Source organism: Liolophura sinensis, chromosome 3, assembly GCF_032854445.1.
Source record: "Liolophura sinensis isolate JHLJ2023 chromosome 3, CUHK_Ljap_v2, whole genome shotgun sequence".
Classification (NCBI taxonomy): Eukaryota; Metazoa; Mollusca; class Polyplacophora; order Chitonida; family Chitonidae; genus Liolophura; species Liolophura sinensis.
This window is the reverse complement of record NC_088297.1, coordinates 10,527,492-10,546,362: the sequence shown is the minus strand read 5'-3', so window position 1 is coordinate 10,546,362 and position 18,871 is coordinate 10,527,492. Positions and strand designations below refer to the sequence as shown.

Here is an 18,871-nt window from a genome sequence, read left to right as displayed (position 1 = left end):
TAACGTATACAAGTAGATATTACATACAGACCCCAAAAGGCTGTCTAATACTAGTCTACAATGTATCTCCATTTCCATGCTTCAACACCACTGCATGCCCATACTAATGCTTCAGGACAGATGTACTACTGCTATGAAGAAGGCATAGATGGTATATGTGCATGTACATTACTCGAGGCCACTTTCTTACAACTTTTACGAGTCATTATACAGTCAGAAGGACTTAAGACAGCCGTACCAATCCAAAACTGATCATCTGTTTCCATAAAGGGCAACATTTCAAACCCTTAAAGTGTACCCCCATATTGTCCTAAGGCCACCCCAGTTTTAATTATTGTTTTACAGGAAAAATAAATCTTTTTTCAATGTGAATTAGGAGAGTATAAATATAAAAACTAAAACTTCGCACTTAGCAACATGTAATTTGTGTGAAAATGTAAACTATCCTGGCGAGTTTTCAGCATGATTTCGCCAAGGATCTCTTTTCTCCACTCTCAAAGTGCCAGCCAACCAGTGACGAATCAGCTGGTCTTTAAAGAGGTACAGAATTGTTTCTGACTGGCTGGTGTGAAGAGACAGGAAAGTCCAGGCTATACAGTGGCTGAACTGAATTTTAGGAATGGCAGATTCATTCAAGCGTGACTGCTACATGGTTTAACCCAATAAAACCTATCTCCTCTGCCAGCCAATCAAGATCAATTCTGTATCGCTTAAATGGATAAAGAATTGTTGCCGATCGTCCGGTAAGGGAGACAGGCAGGAACAGAGCAAGCCCAGGCTATGCCGAATTTAAGGTATTGCACATTTATTCAAGTGTGACTAAGGCTGCTGGTTTTAACATTGAAAATCCTTTCTCCATTGTCAGCCAATCAGCATTGACTCTGTATACAGTACCTACTGTGCAGTTTGTGTCCAGCTTAATTTCACTCACAGCTTTTCAGCACAGTTCACAGCAGGTACATAAAGCTTATAAAATTGATTTCCATCATAACCAAAGCATACTTAAGGTCAAACTGTTACAAATACTTACATGACTAGGCTTGTACCAAAACAAGCAATGATCCACACTTCACACAGTCATGCAGATTCACTGACCAGGACAGAAAAAAACACCACACATCTTTACACTTGATTACTTGAGACTTGATCACAACAGTGAAGCATTAACTTCACAGCAGGTCAATTTCAGCATCTTTCAAAATTGTTATCCAGAACATTTCCACAGCTGAACTCAACATGCATGTACTCTTCCATCATGACATGTCTTAACTTACACCTGTCACCTCTCCCACATACACCGCAAACTCAGAATGACAAAGTTTTTTTATCTACTGTCATGGATTCTGAAATTTTCCATCACACAATTAATGTTTGATCAATAAAAGTCGCTTGTTCAGTTCGTATACCTGTAAGTTTTTATTGACCTTGGTACAGCAATACTGATCCTGAGTGATCAAAACAATCAATCTACATGTATAGTATGATGTAAGATTGTACCATATACAGGTTTCATAGTTAGAATTTGTCTAAATATATAATTTATAATGTTATGTTGCCACTTTACTGGCCAAGTGAGCCTGAGTGCAATAATTATGAATATTCTATCATACTAATTGCAAAATAAAATTATAGATATCTATTACACCACAGGGGACGTACATCAATTCAGTAATTTGTCTGCTTTCTATGGCCCTTAGAATTAAAGGTCATAGATAGTAGGTTTTCATACTGAGTGAACCATTAGAGAGAAAAAAATGAAAGCTCACTTCGATGAAATTTGCATGTTATTTACGACATTGCCACTGCCAGAGTGTTGATTTCCACCCCAAGACTGTCAGGCCCAGTCCAACTCCAGCACAATGGTTGTGAATATAAACAATATAATTACTTGCAATGAGAGACTGCATCTCGCGAATAAACCTCAAATCAATAAAGCCTGATATGCCACTAAAGCATTTGGTGAAATCATTATCACGTCTCAAGCTCTTACTGGTGAATGTATAAATTGGGAGTCGGGCAGTTCTGTTACTCAGTAAGGACTAACTGACTGTGACCGGTCAACTGTCAACTGACAACATTACAAACTGACGCAAGAACAAATACAATTTCCACGTCAGTTTTCTGTTTATAATAAAATTATCACCAACACTGCACCACAGTTCCAGTACATTACAAATACTTCTGACGTCAAAAGACGGTAAAACACACGTAAAACTGGGCAATATTTTTCATCAACATTGACCCGATTCGCCCTCTCGTGGGCCCCATTCTACTGGGACGATAATAGCCAGAATCACTGAACAGTAGCATGCGTAAATTCTCTCACCTCGTGAAGGCCGTGTACAGCAAACCCAGAACAGAAACTGTCAACAGTGTCACCGTGTGAGGTTTGTAAAAGAATTCCAAAGAAATGTCGTCCACTGGGTGTTCGTTAATGGCTTGAAAATGTTCTTTCTCTGCGACGATAGAATTTTGATCTCGGTTGTCCATGCGCTCCATGCTGACTCTCCGTTCAGCAGCGATCTCATTAACTCTGCGAAGAGATTGACAGATCAAGGGCAGATAACTGTTATTTCCGGAAAAATTCGGCCACTGTCGGCAACAAAGCAATTCCGGTAGGTCTGGACTTAATTCACAATGGCGGGTAAAGGCAGATTCCGAATTCCGACCGCGGCTGAAATGCAAACACTTGAAAGTCACGATCCAAAAGTGGAGTCATTATTCAAACGGAAGGTACCCACAGTGACTCAAGCCTCTGAGCGCAAAAAAATAAACCAATTTGAGTCAAATCAAGGCGGTAGTTTACCAAAGGTGCCAATGCGTGAAACGTCAGGTGACTTATTAAAGGGGAAAGACACCAGTAATAGCGGTGCTACTGCTCATGCAACAGTGAACAACAAGTCGTCTGAGATTGGTCAGTCAAAAAGTAACATTGACAATTCTGACGCCAAGCAATGTGAGTCAGTCCTTCGTAAAGATGCAGTTTTACAGCCTATTGCTAAATCCACGAAATCAAACTGTATTCTTGTGAATCCGAGACAGCGTGGGAATCCAATTATAAAACACGTTCGAAATATTCCGTGGGAATTTGGTGACACTCCTGCTGATTACGAAGTGGGTAAGGCTGCCTGCGCGCTTTATTTGAGTGTGCGCTACCACCAACTTAATCCTGAATACATTCACGAACGCCTGAAAAAACTGGGGCGGAGTTACGATTTGCGTGTGCTGTTAGTGCAGGTGGACGTGAAAGATCCTCACCATGCGCTGAAAGAACTTGCCAAGATCTGTATTCTTGCAGACTGTACCCTTATTTTGGCATTCAGCACAGAAGAGGCAGGGCGTTATCTGGAAACATATAAAATTTACGAGAACAAACCGCCAGATGCTGTCATGGAGAAAAGTGAGCAGAACTTTTTGGCAAAATTTACAGACTGCCTTACATCTGTGAAATCTGTGAACAAAACTGATTGTATGACACTGTTGACAAGCTTCGGAAGTTTTGAGAAAGTGTCGAAGGCTTCTGTTGAAGATTTGACTCTTTGCCCTGGAATTGGTCCCCAAAAAGCTCAGAGACTTTCTAATGTTCTTCACGAACCATTCCTCAAAGAACGACGACGAAAAACAGAAAACCTTACAGAAAAACAAAAAAGTGATGAACCTGAGGAAGAGATTTCTATATCTGCTGTCCAGAGTGCTAGCAAATCATGATGAAAACAATTCATTATATTTTATTCATTTAAATTTGATACTCCATTAATTCTCACATTCAAGAACTGACATTTAAAATATTATCATATATCAATACATTTAAATAACTTTTATAATATTGTAACATATGTAAATTATGGATAAACAGGCCTTTATGAGATGAATTAAATACTATTAATTTTATATTCTTGTGTCTCATTCTGTTTCTCGGGCCGTAAGTGGGAAGGTCTGACGAATGGTCGTGGGTTTGCCCCAGGTTCTGCCCAGTTTCCTTCCACCATAATGCTGGCTGTCGTCGTATAAGTGAAATATTCTTGAGTGCAGCGTAAAACACCAATCAAATAAATAAATAATCATTCTGTTTTTTGAACTGAAGTTTTTGTCAAATGAGCACTATGTATATGTATGTCATACGTGTAACAAGATTGTCAAAGAAAAGTGTAGACTGTATGAATTAGGCTTGAACTCAGAACATGTTTAATTTTAAACATTTCCCTCTGTATTCTATACTGGCAGTATTTCTTGGAATGTGCTGTATTTGCCATTTCCCAAACAACTGGCATAGAAGTTACTGACATAAGTGAAAAGTCAACTTGGTCATTCCTAGAAAGTTATTCAGAAAAAACCATGGCAGGGTGTTTATTTATTCTTGCAGACTGTACCCTTATTTTGGCATTCAGCACAGAAGAGGCAGGGCGTTATCTGGAAACATATAAAATATATGAGAACAAACCGCCAGATGCTGTCATGGAGAAAAGTGAGCAGAACTTTTTGGCAAAATTTACAGACTGCCTTACATCTGTGAAATCTGTGAATAAAACTGATTGTATGACACTGTTGACAAGCTTCGGAAGTTTTGAGAAAGTGTCGAAGGCTTCTGTTGAAGATTTGACTCTTTGCCCTGGAATTGGTCCCCAAAAAGCTCAGAGACTTTATAATGTTCTTCACGAGCCATTCCTCAAAGAACGACGACGAAAAAACCTTACAGAAAAACAAAAAAGTGATGAACCTGAGGAAGAGACTTCTATATCTGCTGTCCAGACTGCTAGCAAATCATGATGAAAACAATTCATTATATTTTATTCATTTAAATTTGATACTCCATTAATTCTCACATTCAAGAACTGACATTTAAAATATTATCATATATCAATACATTTAAATAACTTTTATGATATTGTAACACATGTAAATCATGGATAAACAGGCCTTTATGAGATGAATTAAATACCATTAATTTTATATTCTTGTGTCTCATTCTGTTTCTCGGGCCGTAAGTGGGAAGGTCTGACGAATGGTCGTGGGTTTCCCCCAGGTTCTGCCCAGTTTCCTTCCACCATAATGCTGGCTGTCGTCGTATAAGTGAAATATTCTTGAGTACAGCGTAAAACACCAATCAAATCAATAAATAATCATTCTGTTTCTTGAACTGAAGTTTTTGTCAAATGAGCACTATGTATATGTATGTCATACGTGTAACAAGATTGTCAAAGAAAAGTGTAGACTGTATGAATTAGGCTTGAACTCAGAACATGTTTAATTTTAAACATTTCCTTCTGTATTCTATACTGGCAGTATTTCTTGGAATGTGCTGTATTTGCCATTTCCCAAACAACTGGCATAGAAGTTACTGACATAAGTGAAAAGTCAACTTGGGTCATTCCTAGAAAGTTGTTCAGAAAAAAACCATGGCAGGATGTTTATTTATTATTTATTTATAAGAAAAGAAAAACGTAAATAAAACCCATTAAACCTTTGAACAGAAGACCTGTTTTTGAAGGATTTTTGGGGTTGCATCCAACAAACATATTTATAATGATGGCCTTAACATTTAAAGTTGGAGGTTGATGAAAACTACCCCCCCCCCCCCTCCCTCCACAACCTTATATCCAACAAAAACAGCTAGAGTTATTCAAATCCACCAGGGGCCTCAATGGCTTGGATGCTTAAACAAAGGGCTCGTGGAGACTAATCCCTTGACCAATGAGTTTGTGTGTTTGAATCCATCTTTTGCCGTTTCAGCTGTCACAAGGTTCTTAGGTTACTGGCAAGGGCATTCGTGGCCGAGGTGGTTAACCATGTTAATGCTCCAGCGAGGCGCAATGACCAAGGGGCCTCTCATCAATACGGTCGCTGTGAATTCACATCCAGCTCATGCTAGCTCTCTCTCCGGTTGTATGGGGGAAGGTCTTGCAGCAGCCTGCGGATGGTTGTGGGTTTCATCAAGGCTTGGTCCGGTTTCCTCCTGCCATAATGCTGTCTGCCGTGGTATAAGTGAAACACTTCTTGAGTATGGCGTAAAAAACCAAGCAAACAAATTAATAAATAAATAGGGCTATAAGTGGATGATTTTTTCTTTGGCCACTCCATTTTCTTCCACCCATAAACCTGACCAGAATGCATCAGTTAAATAATTTATTTGATTGGTGTTTTATTTATTTATTTATTTGATTGGTGTTTTACGCCGTACTCTAGAATATTTCACTTATACGACGGCGGCCAGCATTATGGTGGGAGGAAACCGAGCAGAGCCTGGGGGAAACCCACGACCATCCGCAGGTTTTTACCAGAACTTCCCACGTACAGCCCAAGAGGAAGCCAGCATGAGTTGGACTTGAACTCACAGCGCAGTCAAATGATGTGGTCTCAGTGTTCAACAATGTTGTATGTAATGTCCATCATAAGCCATCCATTCATTCATCAGGGCCCTATTTGTGGGCCATCTAGTAGGTTATCTTGTATAATGTATAGCCCTTGGTCTAGGTTGCTTCTGGCTTTATGTCCAACATGAAATGTCGTTCGGGCCCTGCCTGATTTCTTCTATCCTTAAACCTCACAGCTGTCCTATATACAGTCTACTGGTCCATTCCATGGAGTGAACTTAAAGACACCAATCAAATAGATCCATTGGTATATGTCTCTGGGGGCTTCGTCCTCTAGACGCCTACCAAGAGTTTACGTGGCCTGCAGCATCTGGGCCCTGGCTGTTGGGTTTCTTGCTTCTTTGATCATATATGGGTTGCTTTTGAGGGGAAACAATCATCACTTACTCAATTTCTCAGTTTTTTCGCATATGAAAGAGCAACTTTCAGCGCAGTTTATGAACATTATTAATTTGATTTTTGGAGACAATACTACATTGCATGGATAGGCCAGTTTCAGGGCTTCAAAAAAAGTATAGCTTCATCAGTTAACACAGAATAATGCCTTCAAAATATGCGTGAATAAACACCTTGCAACATGTTGCAAGGTTGAGGAATTACAGTTTTACAATTACCCTTTGCTCAGTTTAAGGTAATTTATAAAAACTGCATCATCATTGAAGTGTATCCATGTACAACCTACATCCCTGAGTGTATCTTTAATATCTCCACTGGCACACCACAAGTAGTGAAAATTGTATCGGCATTTTTAACTGTTTCCAATCATAAGGGGATAGACCAAATACGGGTCTACCCAGTGTCTATACTGTGACCAGATCATGTTTCATGTCTTGATTTTAGCAGTGTTTCAGTGAGGCAGCATTTGTATAAATACACCAGTGCTGAAACCAACCTGTTACAAAGGAGACACCTGTGTAAGTCACTTTCACTTAACGCAAATAAGTTATACTCATTAGGTGGTTAGCACGCCAGAGAGGCGCAATGACCCAGGAGCCTCCCACCTAGGAGTTCAAGCATAGGTCATGCTAGCTTCCGCTGCGGCTGTAAAGAGGAAGGTCTGCCAGCTGTTCTGCAAAATCTGCCCGATTTCCTCCCACCATAATGCTGGCTGTCGTTGTATAAGTGAAATATTCTTGAGTACAATGTTAAAAACAACAATCAAATAAACAAAAACTCTTGTTACTATATATATATATATATATATAAAACACTAATGAAAGAAGTGAACAGCTGTGTAATTGTTGGTAACACATGTATCTCATTAATTAACATTTTGAACAACAAAACAAAGTTTCTCTTTCAGTTTGACCTTCAGGTCATTATTATTTCACTGAGAAAAGTGTACAGTTCAATTTGCATGTACAATCAATGCTTACAAGAGTTAAGTGACATCTATATACACAAGCAGACTTCCATGTAAACAAGAGTACATTCTAATTATTTCATACTCTGAAATGTACAAACATATACAAAAATTATTATACAGTTATTTACAATTTTAACGACAACATTTTGGTAACAAGGGCAAGCAGAAACGAGCGAATGTTTCTGATCTAAAACAGCGGTAATGTAAAATGTCACATCCAGAACACCTGTAGCAGTACAGGTATGTCACAGGTAGTCTAAGGCAGGTATGTTACCTACCAGGTAAGCCTACCATGCACTCGTCACCATCTCTTAAGAATAAAGGTGAAGATTGCCGCACTTGTATTATAAATTTCGAACACAACAAAGCTACCCTTTTAACCCGCCTTGGAGAGCTCATTTAATTTTAAAAAGATGTTTTAAGGTTTGTTTGGAAAGCAGGGTGACATCCTATCTGCATCATGTAAGTTTCAGCACCAGAGTAATATTTTTTCCCTTTATGTAACACGAAAAATTAACATTTGCTGAAAAATTCATGTGACATTCAACATCACTAAATGATCCACAGCTCATATGTTTGACTAAATTTCTTCTTATAAAAATGATTACAGCACTGAATATATTATATCACCTATAGTATTGTTTCATGGAATTTTTCACCCACAAACAGACCCATGACTTTTTGGTTAATTTATTTATTTGATTGGTGTTTTACACTGTACTCAAGAATATTTCACTTATACGACGACGGCCAGCATTATGGTGGCAGGTGTCCGGACAGAGCTCGGGGGAACCCATGACCATCCGCAGGTTGCTGAAGACCTCTATGTATATTAAGCTCTAGTCAAATAATTTATTTGCTTATATTTTGCTAATCCTTTCCTGAGTCATTCCAAAGTTACCTTCCAGACCAAAACTGTTCAGCCATGCAGGGAATATCTAAGAAAGTCTTTACAAGCCATTAAACCTGTTCTGTTGTGTTGAAATTATCAGAAGCCAAGCAAAATAAGTATGTCCCATACTGCTACTCGGAGGTACAGGCCTACATAATCAATTTCTACACTCCCCCCCCCCCCCACCCACCCCCAGCAGGATTAAAATATTAAGTTAACACTGTCTAAACTAGTACAACTGTGATCAGTATACACTTGAATACTATAACCCCCTGCTTTCTGTCTCTTAAAAACTGCACTACTTTATGAAGAACATTCACTTTTCAGTTATAAGGCTATTGAACCTGGCTATACATAATCATAACTTGTTTATATGATAAAAACAAAACAAACAAAAAAACAGTATAATAGATAAAAGTCAATGAAATACACCAAAAAAGTAAACATGTTTGCATGTCACTATGTTGGAGGAATGCTGCTGTGCCAGCCTATATTTTAGCAGCCCTTCACTATGGCTGACTATTTTGTTCTGGAAATCATGTTCTGGTAAAGAAATAATATCAGCCTCAAATCATCTTAAGTCAGACAATACGTGTACATGCATGTAATACCTGCAAATAACGATTTATGCAGAAAAGCTTATGTTAAAATAGAAACCACATACTTAACTATAAACTGTAACGACTAAATGAATTTAACCTGTACAATCATTTGACAACACAGAACTGACAGAGTAAAATTAAAGTTAAGTTACACCATGGAGGTATAGAACTCTATTTATACAATGTACCGCCATGGTTAAACCTGAAACAAATACTGTACAGCCTTGAAACCCTTCTGGACAAAACCTTTTACCGTGACTTTCCTTGACAAATGCTAGCCAAAGTCTTAATATGTCTTAATATACAGGCGAGAGATTAAAAATGTTTTAGACTAACGAGAGAGTGATCTAGACTGCCATTGCAGGTACAAGTAAACCCCCTACAATTTCATGGAAATTTTCACCAGATTATCAACCTGGGTCCACTTCATCTCAAAACCTCGTAAATATATTTTTCATACCTTTTTCTCATGACAGTAAACGACGTCGCCGAATGGCACTATAACCTACACGTCTTTGTTTTTTTTTCACGAAAAAAAGTTACAAGAAATAGGACTTGCGTCTTTTGTGAAAGAAGTCCCTGCTTTATGAAGTATACATGTAGTAATGAAGATGCTGGTAAAAAAAATCACACATCAAACATTACATGTGATGTGCCCTAATTCTTCAGCCAATATTCTGAAATACTCTGGAAGAACTAAGAGGTGCAGAGACATAATCTGCAACGTTTCATGAAGTCTGCAATCTTTAATAACATGAACAAATCATATAGGGGCATCATTTTCATAATAAACCGCATGCATAAACTTTACCGAAAAAAAGTGCTTCCGTGGTTGATGATTTACGGTACCACAAGTCACATGGTTTTCCTTCAGCAGAGTCATAACTTATTCATGGAATGGTAAAAAAATTCCACGAAATTATAGGTGGTTTGTGCCTTGATTTACACATTAGTATTTGTCTTCCACTCGCATCAATCACCCACTCCATCACTTGCTCACAATATTACACATAATTATGTAAAAGAAAACCAAAATAAAAGAAGGAAAGCTTTGATACATATCCTACAAGTTTCACAGGGACGAGACCTGGGATGAAACTATACATTATACGCATAATTTGACATTTTTAGCATTTCCGAATTAAAATGGCTGGTTAAAACAAGAGCCACCCACACAGAAAATGAGCAAATGACTGCCTTCGTTTTCATGTTTACATTCCACTTCAGTCGCACAATCGATAAATTGAAACTGAGGAGTATTAATTGAGATTTCTTCACAATACCTGGTACCTGAAGTAACAAGTGAATCTGAAATCCAATTTAAATCCAATCCAATTTCAGCATCTGAAATTATTGATTTATTCAGATCAGACTGTTACAGTATTCCATCTTTTTCTTTTTTTTTTTCGCACACTCCAAATCTTTTATTAGCTGAATGCACTACTGAAATTCCATCCCAAGTCATCACAGGCAAATTCCCATAGACTCGGCCCGAAGGCCCTTCATGTGTTATGACACAAAATATCTTATGACATGAAATACTGCACTACAGGTGATACGCATACAGAAAGCTCATCTGAAAAGGTTAATGGCAGAGTCCATAATTAGAGCCACTTGGTGTGTTCTGGATACAGCTAAGCCATATCATTTCTCTTCATTGCAACGAGCTGTACAAAAATCACATGGCAATGGCACAGTATCACCACATGTTCAACTGGGCTAATGCAGCTCCACCAAACACATGGCTGGTCTCCGGGGAAGGGAGACAACTCTGTGTCACGTTTGGATTAAGATCACTGGATACGGTGTCGACTCTCTTCACTTAGTGATTGGTCGATAGTTCAATGTAAGATCACCACCCTGCTTCCAGATAAAATGCTTCACAGTCCGTAGGTCCATATTAGGATCAAGCACCTGGAAAACACAATTTCATCATCAATTTATAAGAATCGTAAAATTTTAATCTATCTATGGCTGACTCCACTAATGTAGATCCTTGGACAGAATCGGTGATGGGGAACAGAAAATGAAAGTGGTGTGTGAATACCTGGTCATTACAGAGAATTCCCAATTTGTCCTTAATGATCAAAAACGGAAAGTGAAAGTGCACATGCAGAGTGTGTGATTGTGTACCTGGTCATTACAGAGCAGTTCCACTTTCTCCTCAGCAATGGAGGATAAATCTTCTTCTTTCTCCTGTTCACTTTTCTCCTGGCTGTTACTATTGGCTGACTGTGATCCTGCATCAGACCCTTGACCCATGACCTTCTCATACACATGCTCGATGACCTTTCTGACCTGAATCATATCACTGGCAGACAATCTGTCCCTGTCAAAGTCAAAAGGAAATTGATGATAAACATCGAAAAAGAAACTGATGAAAATCAGCATTAAAAAAGAGTTCCTAAAACAATCTAAGAGTTTCCATATACCGGTATAAAATGAAAGTATGTTTAAAAAATCTGATACAATAAACTACCAACTTACTTTTTCAACTGTTTGTAGCCTGTACTCAGATGAGGTTGTAAGAAGAAAGGAATCTTGTTGAATTTAGGTGTGTGTTTCTGAAAAACCAAAATTGATATACACTTTGTACAGTAAAAATCATCACATCTTCAGTACGTTCACAATGCTTTTCACAACTGTTGAAAACTGTAAACTGTGTTTTAAAATGAATGAAACTTGGATTTGTAAAGATAACAGTTGTTTTCACATACATTTTTATTAACAACTGAATTTAATTTCAAACTTGGAATGCGTTACATTTGTAACATATTTATGCATAAATACATGTATCTCAGACATCCACCACAAGGTGGTACTAAATACCCACCATACATGTATCTGAGACATCCACCACAAGGTGGTGCCAAATACCCACCATACATGTACCTGAGACATCCATCACAAGGTGGTACTAAATACCCACCATACATGTATCTGAGACGTCCATCACAAGGTGGTACCAAATACCCACCATGCATGTATCTGAGACATCCACCACAAGGTGGTACCAAATACCCAACATACATGTATCTGAGACATCCACCACAAGGTGGTACCAAATACCCACCATGCATGTATCTGAGACATCCACCATAGGGTGGTACCAAATACCCACCATACATGTATCTGAGACATCCACCACAAGGTGGTACTAAATACCCACCATACATGTATCTGAGACGTCCATCACAAGGTGGTACCAAATACCCACCATACATGTACCTGAGACATCCACCACAAGGTGGTACTAAATACCCACCATACATGTATCTGAGACGTCCATCACAAGGTGGTACCAAATACCCACCATACATGTATCTGAGACATCCACCACAAGGTGGTGCCAAATACCCACCATACATGTATCTGAGACATCCACCACAAGATGGTGCCAAATACCCAACATACATGTATCTGAGACATCCACCACAAGGTGGTGCCAAATACCCACCATACATGTATCTGAGACATCCACCACAAGGTGGTGCCAAATACCCACCATACATGTACCTGAGACATCCACCACAAGGCGGTGCCAAATACCCACCATACATGTATCTGAGACATCCACCACAAGGTGGTGCCAAATACCCACCATGCATGTATCTGAGACATCCACCACAAGGTGGTGCCAAATACCCACCATACATGTATCTGAGACATCCACCACAAGGTGGTGCCAAATACCCACCATGCATGTATCTGAGACATCCACCACAAGGTGGTACCAAATACCCACCATACATGTATCTGAGACATCCACCACAAGGTGGTGCCAAATATCCACCATGCATGTATCTGAGATGTAAACCACACGGTGGTACCAAATACCCACCATACATGTATCTCAGACATCCACCACAAGGTGGTACCAAATACCCACCATACATGTATCTGAGACATCCACCACAAGGTGGTACCAAATACCCACCATACATCTATCTGAGATGTAAACCACACGGTGGTACCAAATACCCAACATACATGTATCTGAGACATCCACCACAAGGTGGTACCAAATACCCACCATACATGTATCTGAGACATCCACCACAAGGTGGTACCAAATACCCACCATGCATGTATCTGAGACATCCACCACAAGGTGGTGCCAAATACCCACCATACATGTATCTGAGACATCCACCACAAGGTGGTGCCAAATACCCACCATGCATGTATCTGAGACATCCACCACAAGGTGGTACCAAATACCCACCATACATGTATCTCAGACATCCACCACAAGGTGGTACCAAATACCCACCATGCATGTATCTGAGACATCCACCACAAGGTGGTGCCAAATACCCACCATACATGTATCTGAGATGTAAACCACACGGTGGTACCAAATACCCACCATACATGTATCTGAGACGTCCACCACAAGGTGGTACCAAATACCCACCATACATGTATCTGAGACATCCACCACAAGGTGGTGCCAAATACCCACCATACATGTATCTGAGACATCCACCACAAGGTGGTGCCAAATACCCACCATGCATGTATCTGAGACATCCACCACAAGGTGGTACCAAATACCCACCATACATGTATCTGAGACATCCACCACAAGGTGGTGCCAAATACCCACCATGCATGTATCTGAGATGTAAACCACACGGTGGTACCAAATACCCACCATACATGTATCTCAGACATCCACCACAAGGTGGTACCAAATACCCACCATACATCTATCTGAGATGTAAACCACACCGTGGTACCAAATACCCACCATACATGTATCTGAGACATCCACCACAAGGTGGTGCCAAATACCCACCATACATGTATCTGAGACATCCACCACAAGGTGGTACCAAATACCCACCATACATGTATCTGAGACATCCACCACAAGGTGGTGCCAAATACCCACCATGCATGTATCTGAGATGTAAACCACACGGTGGTACCAAATACCCACCATACATGTATCTGAGACATCCACCACAAGGTGGTGCCAAATACCCACCATACATGTATCTGAGACATCCACCACAAGGTGGTACCAAATACCCACCATACATGTATCTGAGACATCCACCACAAGGTGGTGCCAAATACCCACCATGCATGTATCTGAGATGTAAACCACACGGTGGTACCAAATACCCACCATACATGTATCTGAGACATCCACCACAAGGTGGTGCCAAATACCCACCATGCATGTATATGAGATGTAAACCACACGGTGGTACCAAATACCCACCATACATGTATCTCAGACATCCACCACAAGGTGGTACCAAATACCCACCATACATCTATCTGAGATGTAAACCACACGGTGGTACCAAATACCCACCATACATGTATCTGAGACATCCACCACAAGGTGGTACCAAATACCCAACATACATGTATCTGAGACATCCACCACAAGGTGGTACCAAATACCCACCATACATGTATCTGAGACATCCACCACAAGGTGGTGCCAAATACCCACCATGCATGTATCTGAGATGTAAACCACACGGTGGTACCAAATACCCACCATACATGTATCTCAGACATCCACCACAAGGTGGTACCAAATACCCACCATACATCTATCTGAGATGTAAACCACACGGTGGTACCAAATACCCAACATACATGTATCTGAGACATCCACCACAAGGTGGTGCCAAATACCCAACATACATGTATCTGAGACGTCCACCACAAGGTGGTACCAAATACCCACCATACATGTATCTGAGACATCCACCACAAGGTGGTACCAAATACCCACCATACATGTATCTGAGACGTCCACCACAAGGTGGTACCAAATACCCAACATACATGTATCTGAGACATCCACCACAAGGTGGTACCAAATACCCACCATACATGTACCTGAGACATCCACCACAAGGTGGTACTAAATACCCACCATACATGTATCTGAGACGTCCATCACAAGGTGGTACCAAATACCCACCATACATGTATCTGAGACATCCACCACAAGGTGGTACCAAATACCCACCATGCATGTATCTGAGATGTAAACCACACGGTGGTACTAAATACCCACCATACATGTATCTGAGACATCCATCACAAGGTGGTACTAAATACCCACCATACATGTATCTGAGACATCCACCACAAGGTGGTACCAAATACCCACCATACATGTACCTGAGACATCCACCATAGGGTGGTACCAAATATCCACCATGCATGTACAAATATAACAAATGTTATTTTCTAATGTCATTTTCTCCCTAAAGAAGAATTGTAAACCAAATAAACAAATAGCTCGCTTTTTACATGTATGTTTTTTCCTCGATTAATTTCCAAAAGCTGAAAAATTATATTTTATTATAATGTTAACAGCAAAATATAACTTGTTTACAATAATAATAAACCTGCTTGTAACTCACATGGACAACAACATCGAGGACAAAACCTGGCACTGTCTCGTTCAGGAGCAGCTGTTCTGTCTCACCCCCTGCGTCTCGACACAACAGTCGGAACAATGTCCTGCCCCCTACCTCACTGCAAACACACACACACAACTTTCCCCATTAGCATACAACTTTCATGTAGCTACTGTTAAATTTAAAACACATGAAAAACAGAAACAAGGTCTAGATAAAAATATTTGTCCTGCAAATGTTACATGTATATGTACGCAACAAATTCTGGTAAACTATAGAAGTCAGCAAATTGGTTTAAAATATAGGAAACAAGGGAAAAGCCACAAAAATAAGGAAAATAGAAATTAAAAGCCCACAAGGAACCCCCCTGAGAGTTTGTTCTATACCTGAAAATGACTGGTGTGTGTCCAGGAACACTGAAGTAGACATTGCTGCTTCTTCTTTCTGATTCTGGCAAGCCATTCATGTCTCCATTTTCTGTGATCAGAAAATCAATCATTAGGTATTAGGTACGAAATAACAGTTAATCAGATGTACTGGAATGGTAATAACATGCAAAAATAGCACCACTGGGCCACCATCGTCACAAAAATGTAGGTCACAAAAAAGTAGGTCTCCAAAAACAAAAAAGTAGATTGCCACTGAAATGAGAGAACACAAGTCACCCACATGGCTCACAACTGTTTTTCTACTTCATATTTAGTGAAATTAGCTAAATATGAGTGAAATACAAAAAAATTTCATCATAACTTGAGGTTTTGATTAACATGCTGTACCTACATGCAACTTGACTGAGTCTCATCATGTCTTTGCGTTAATTGTGTGGAATCCACAAAATTCATTATATAACTTGACATAACATACTGTAGTTAACTGTTTACACCTTAATGACCCATGCTCAAAGAGCCTTAGACTGTTCTGTATTACCTGGTATCCTGTGGACTCCGTGGTACATGTAACAGGGTAAGTTATACATTTTAAATAAAGCCACCTGATGTCAGGGAAATGAGAATGATGTATGTTAGCCGTTTTAAGGCAACTTACTGACCCACCGTGCACAAACTCATGTGCGTATTCCTTTTGCTTTTACTGACATTTTCCTGCCTTATCACTATGACCCCTGTGACTTTGACGCTGTTCAAGATTTCTGTATAAAATTTGCTAGTCACAGCGGTGATGTACAGCAAGACCGGAGAGCCGAGCATGCACATCAAGAAGTATGACGCAAGTCCCAAAAGAAACAGACCAATCAGAAGTCCCTGACAGTGTATCAAGATAAACAGATTACCTTAAATGACCATCAATTTCGTCCACGACTAACTTGTCCATTTTTCCGGGTTCTGAAAGTTCTATGGATTTTAGAAAGGTGCTTTGATGTTAGCTTCCACGGATTACTTTCTACGGGAAAATTGTAATTTCAGAACCAAAAATAATATTTTATGACATTTATTTGCGTCTGAAAATGCACTTTTTGTGGGCAAAATTTTAGGGTATTTAGCGTATCCCCTGGCCAGTAGGTATTGTGAAACAGCGTATCTTGTGAGACAGCCTAGTACAAAGATACCTGTATTTGTAACAATGCACTCACCTGCTGCTGGTATGTCATCAGTCTGTGTTTTGGGCCAGTGTTCTAACAACGCCTGCAATAGTGCTCCGCCAATATTCACTACAAAGAAAAATAAACTTCTAATTCAAATTCTTTTCAAAAATATTAACGTTATATCTAAGCTGTTGTTTAATCTTTGTTAACGGTAATATAAACAACGTGTCAGTGCTGTGCAATAACCAGGGAGCCTCTCACCAATGTCGTTGCCCTGAGTTCTCTCTGGGTGGAAAGGTGTGACAACAACCTGCAGGTGGCCGTGGGTTTCCCCCGCGCTCTGCCTGGTTTCCTCCTGCCATAATGCTGGCCGCTGTCGTATAAGTGAAATATTCTTGCACATGGCGTAAAACACCATAAAATAAATAAATAAATAAAATAAAATTATCTGGATTAGTGTATTTGAAACCGAATTTTCTTAGATACTAAGGAAGTTGGTTTACTTGGGATTGATTTGTGAATTTATTTGATTTTATTTTACACCGTACTCAAGAATATTTTCATTACACGACAGCGGCCAACATTAAGGCTGGAGGAAACTGGGCTGAGCCTGGGGGAAGCACAAACATCTACAGGTTTACCCGTGATTAAATGTGCGTCATACTGAGACTGTGTCTACTTCTACAAACAACTGACACGCACAAGGTGAACCAATCAGAAGACTATTTGACCTACATTTGGTGTCTGGTCCCTCACAGGGTGGGCCTATCCCCATCTCCTTGGCAGACATCCAAGCAGCAAAACAGTCACTCTCCTCCAGGTGTATCGTTAACATCTGAGACGACAATAAAATACAAACAAAAGGTTATTTCTATGTGTTTAAATCATTGCCAGACATTGCTTATACGCTGCTAAGATATAGCTTCAAAATCCAGCCCTAAAATCTTAAACATAATTGCCCCCAACACAATTAACAACTGTGTGAAACTTCACAAAAACAAGTACAAATTTGCATATAGGATTTCATGTGATCTTGCACTAAGACCCCTCATTAAATGAATGACCTCATTAAATGAATGAATGAAAGCTATGATGTACACGTAAGAATTTTTCTCGCCACCAGACAAAACAGCTGAATTACGGAAGAACTTAGTCACAGATAAACAAAATGGATGTGGTTTTAACCTGGAATTCTCAGAATAAACTAATAATAATACAGAAAACTAACATGCCTACAAGTTCGCGTAACAACTACTAAACAACTGTGGACAGAGTCAAGTCCTTTTGCAACACAACAATGTTGTTTTAGTGTAAAACATTTACAGGTCAGCAAGAGAGCAGAAAACCAAGGACACATGTACTCACTCCTGTTTTTAGGTCAACAGAGAACCAGTTTGGGACATAAATCATCTTAAACTTTGACTTTATTTGATCTTCAAAATCAACTTTTCCTAGATCTTCAACTTTTCTGGCCTGTGGAAAAAAAAAAGGATGCACTCCATTCAATCAGGCTGACACTGAATCCTAAGCCTGCTAGAGAACCAGGTTGATAAACGTGATATAGCATAACAAAGGGAGAGTGTCAATTTCAGCATCATCAGGAAATACATCAGTATTCATTATGGAGTCAATTTCTGACACTGAAACAAAAACTATATTCACAACTATGAAAATATTGGTTCAAGCGAATTTCAAACTCATG

At 39.6% G+C, this 18,871-nt stretch overlaps 3 protein-coding genes across 3 annotated transcripts in view; 1 reads left to right on the top strand and 2 right to left on the bottom strand.

Annotated features, from left to right (window-relative positions):
• The window catches only part of LOC135463706 (phosphatidylserine synthase 1-like), a 35,596-nt gene extending 33,097 nt beyond the window's left edge, over window positions 1-2,499 (bottom strand). Inside the window, exon 1 of the mRNA XM_064741107.1 lies at window positions 2,327-2,499. Within this exon, the coding sequence (XP_064597177.1) occupies window positions 2,327-2,499 (173 nt within the window). The remainder of the gene's footprint in view (window positions 1-2,326) is intronic.
• A 133-nt stretch (window positions 2,500-2,632) lies between these two features.
• Window positions 2,633-3,853, top strand: LOC135463705 (DNA excision repair protein ERCC-1-like). Its single transcript, XM_064741105.1, has one exon. The coding sequence runs from the start codon at window positions 2,638-2,640 to the stop codon at window positions 3,706-3,708; it is 1,071 nt and encodes a 356-aa protein (XP_064597175.1). The 5' UTR covers window positions 2,633-2,637; the 3' UTR covers window positions 3,709-3,853.
• Window positions 3,854-10,324: 6,471 nt separating this feature from the next.
• Window positions 10,325-18,871, bottom strand: part of LOC135463581 (WD repeat-containing protein 48-like) — an 18,908-nt gene continuing 10,361 nt past the window's right edge. Inside the window, 8 exon segments of the mRNA XM_064740888.1 lie at window positions 10,325-11,145; window positions 11,365-11,560; window positions 11,719-11,795; window positions 15,633-15,747; window positions 16,016-16,106; window positions 17,218-17,295; window positions 17,905-18,004; window positions 18,535-18,642. Coding sequence (XP_064596958.1) covers window positions 11,050-11,145; window positions 11,365-11,560; window positions 11,719-11,795; window positions 15,633-15,747; window positions 16,016-16,106; window positions 17,218-17,295; window positions 17,905-18,004; window positions 18,535-18,642 — 861 coding nt within the window. The 3' untranslated portion in view covers window positions 10,325-11,049.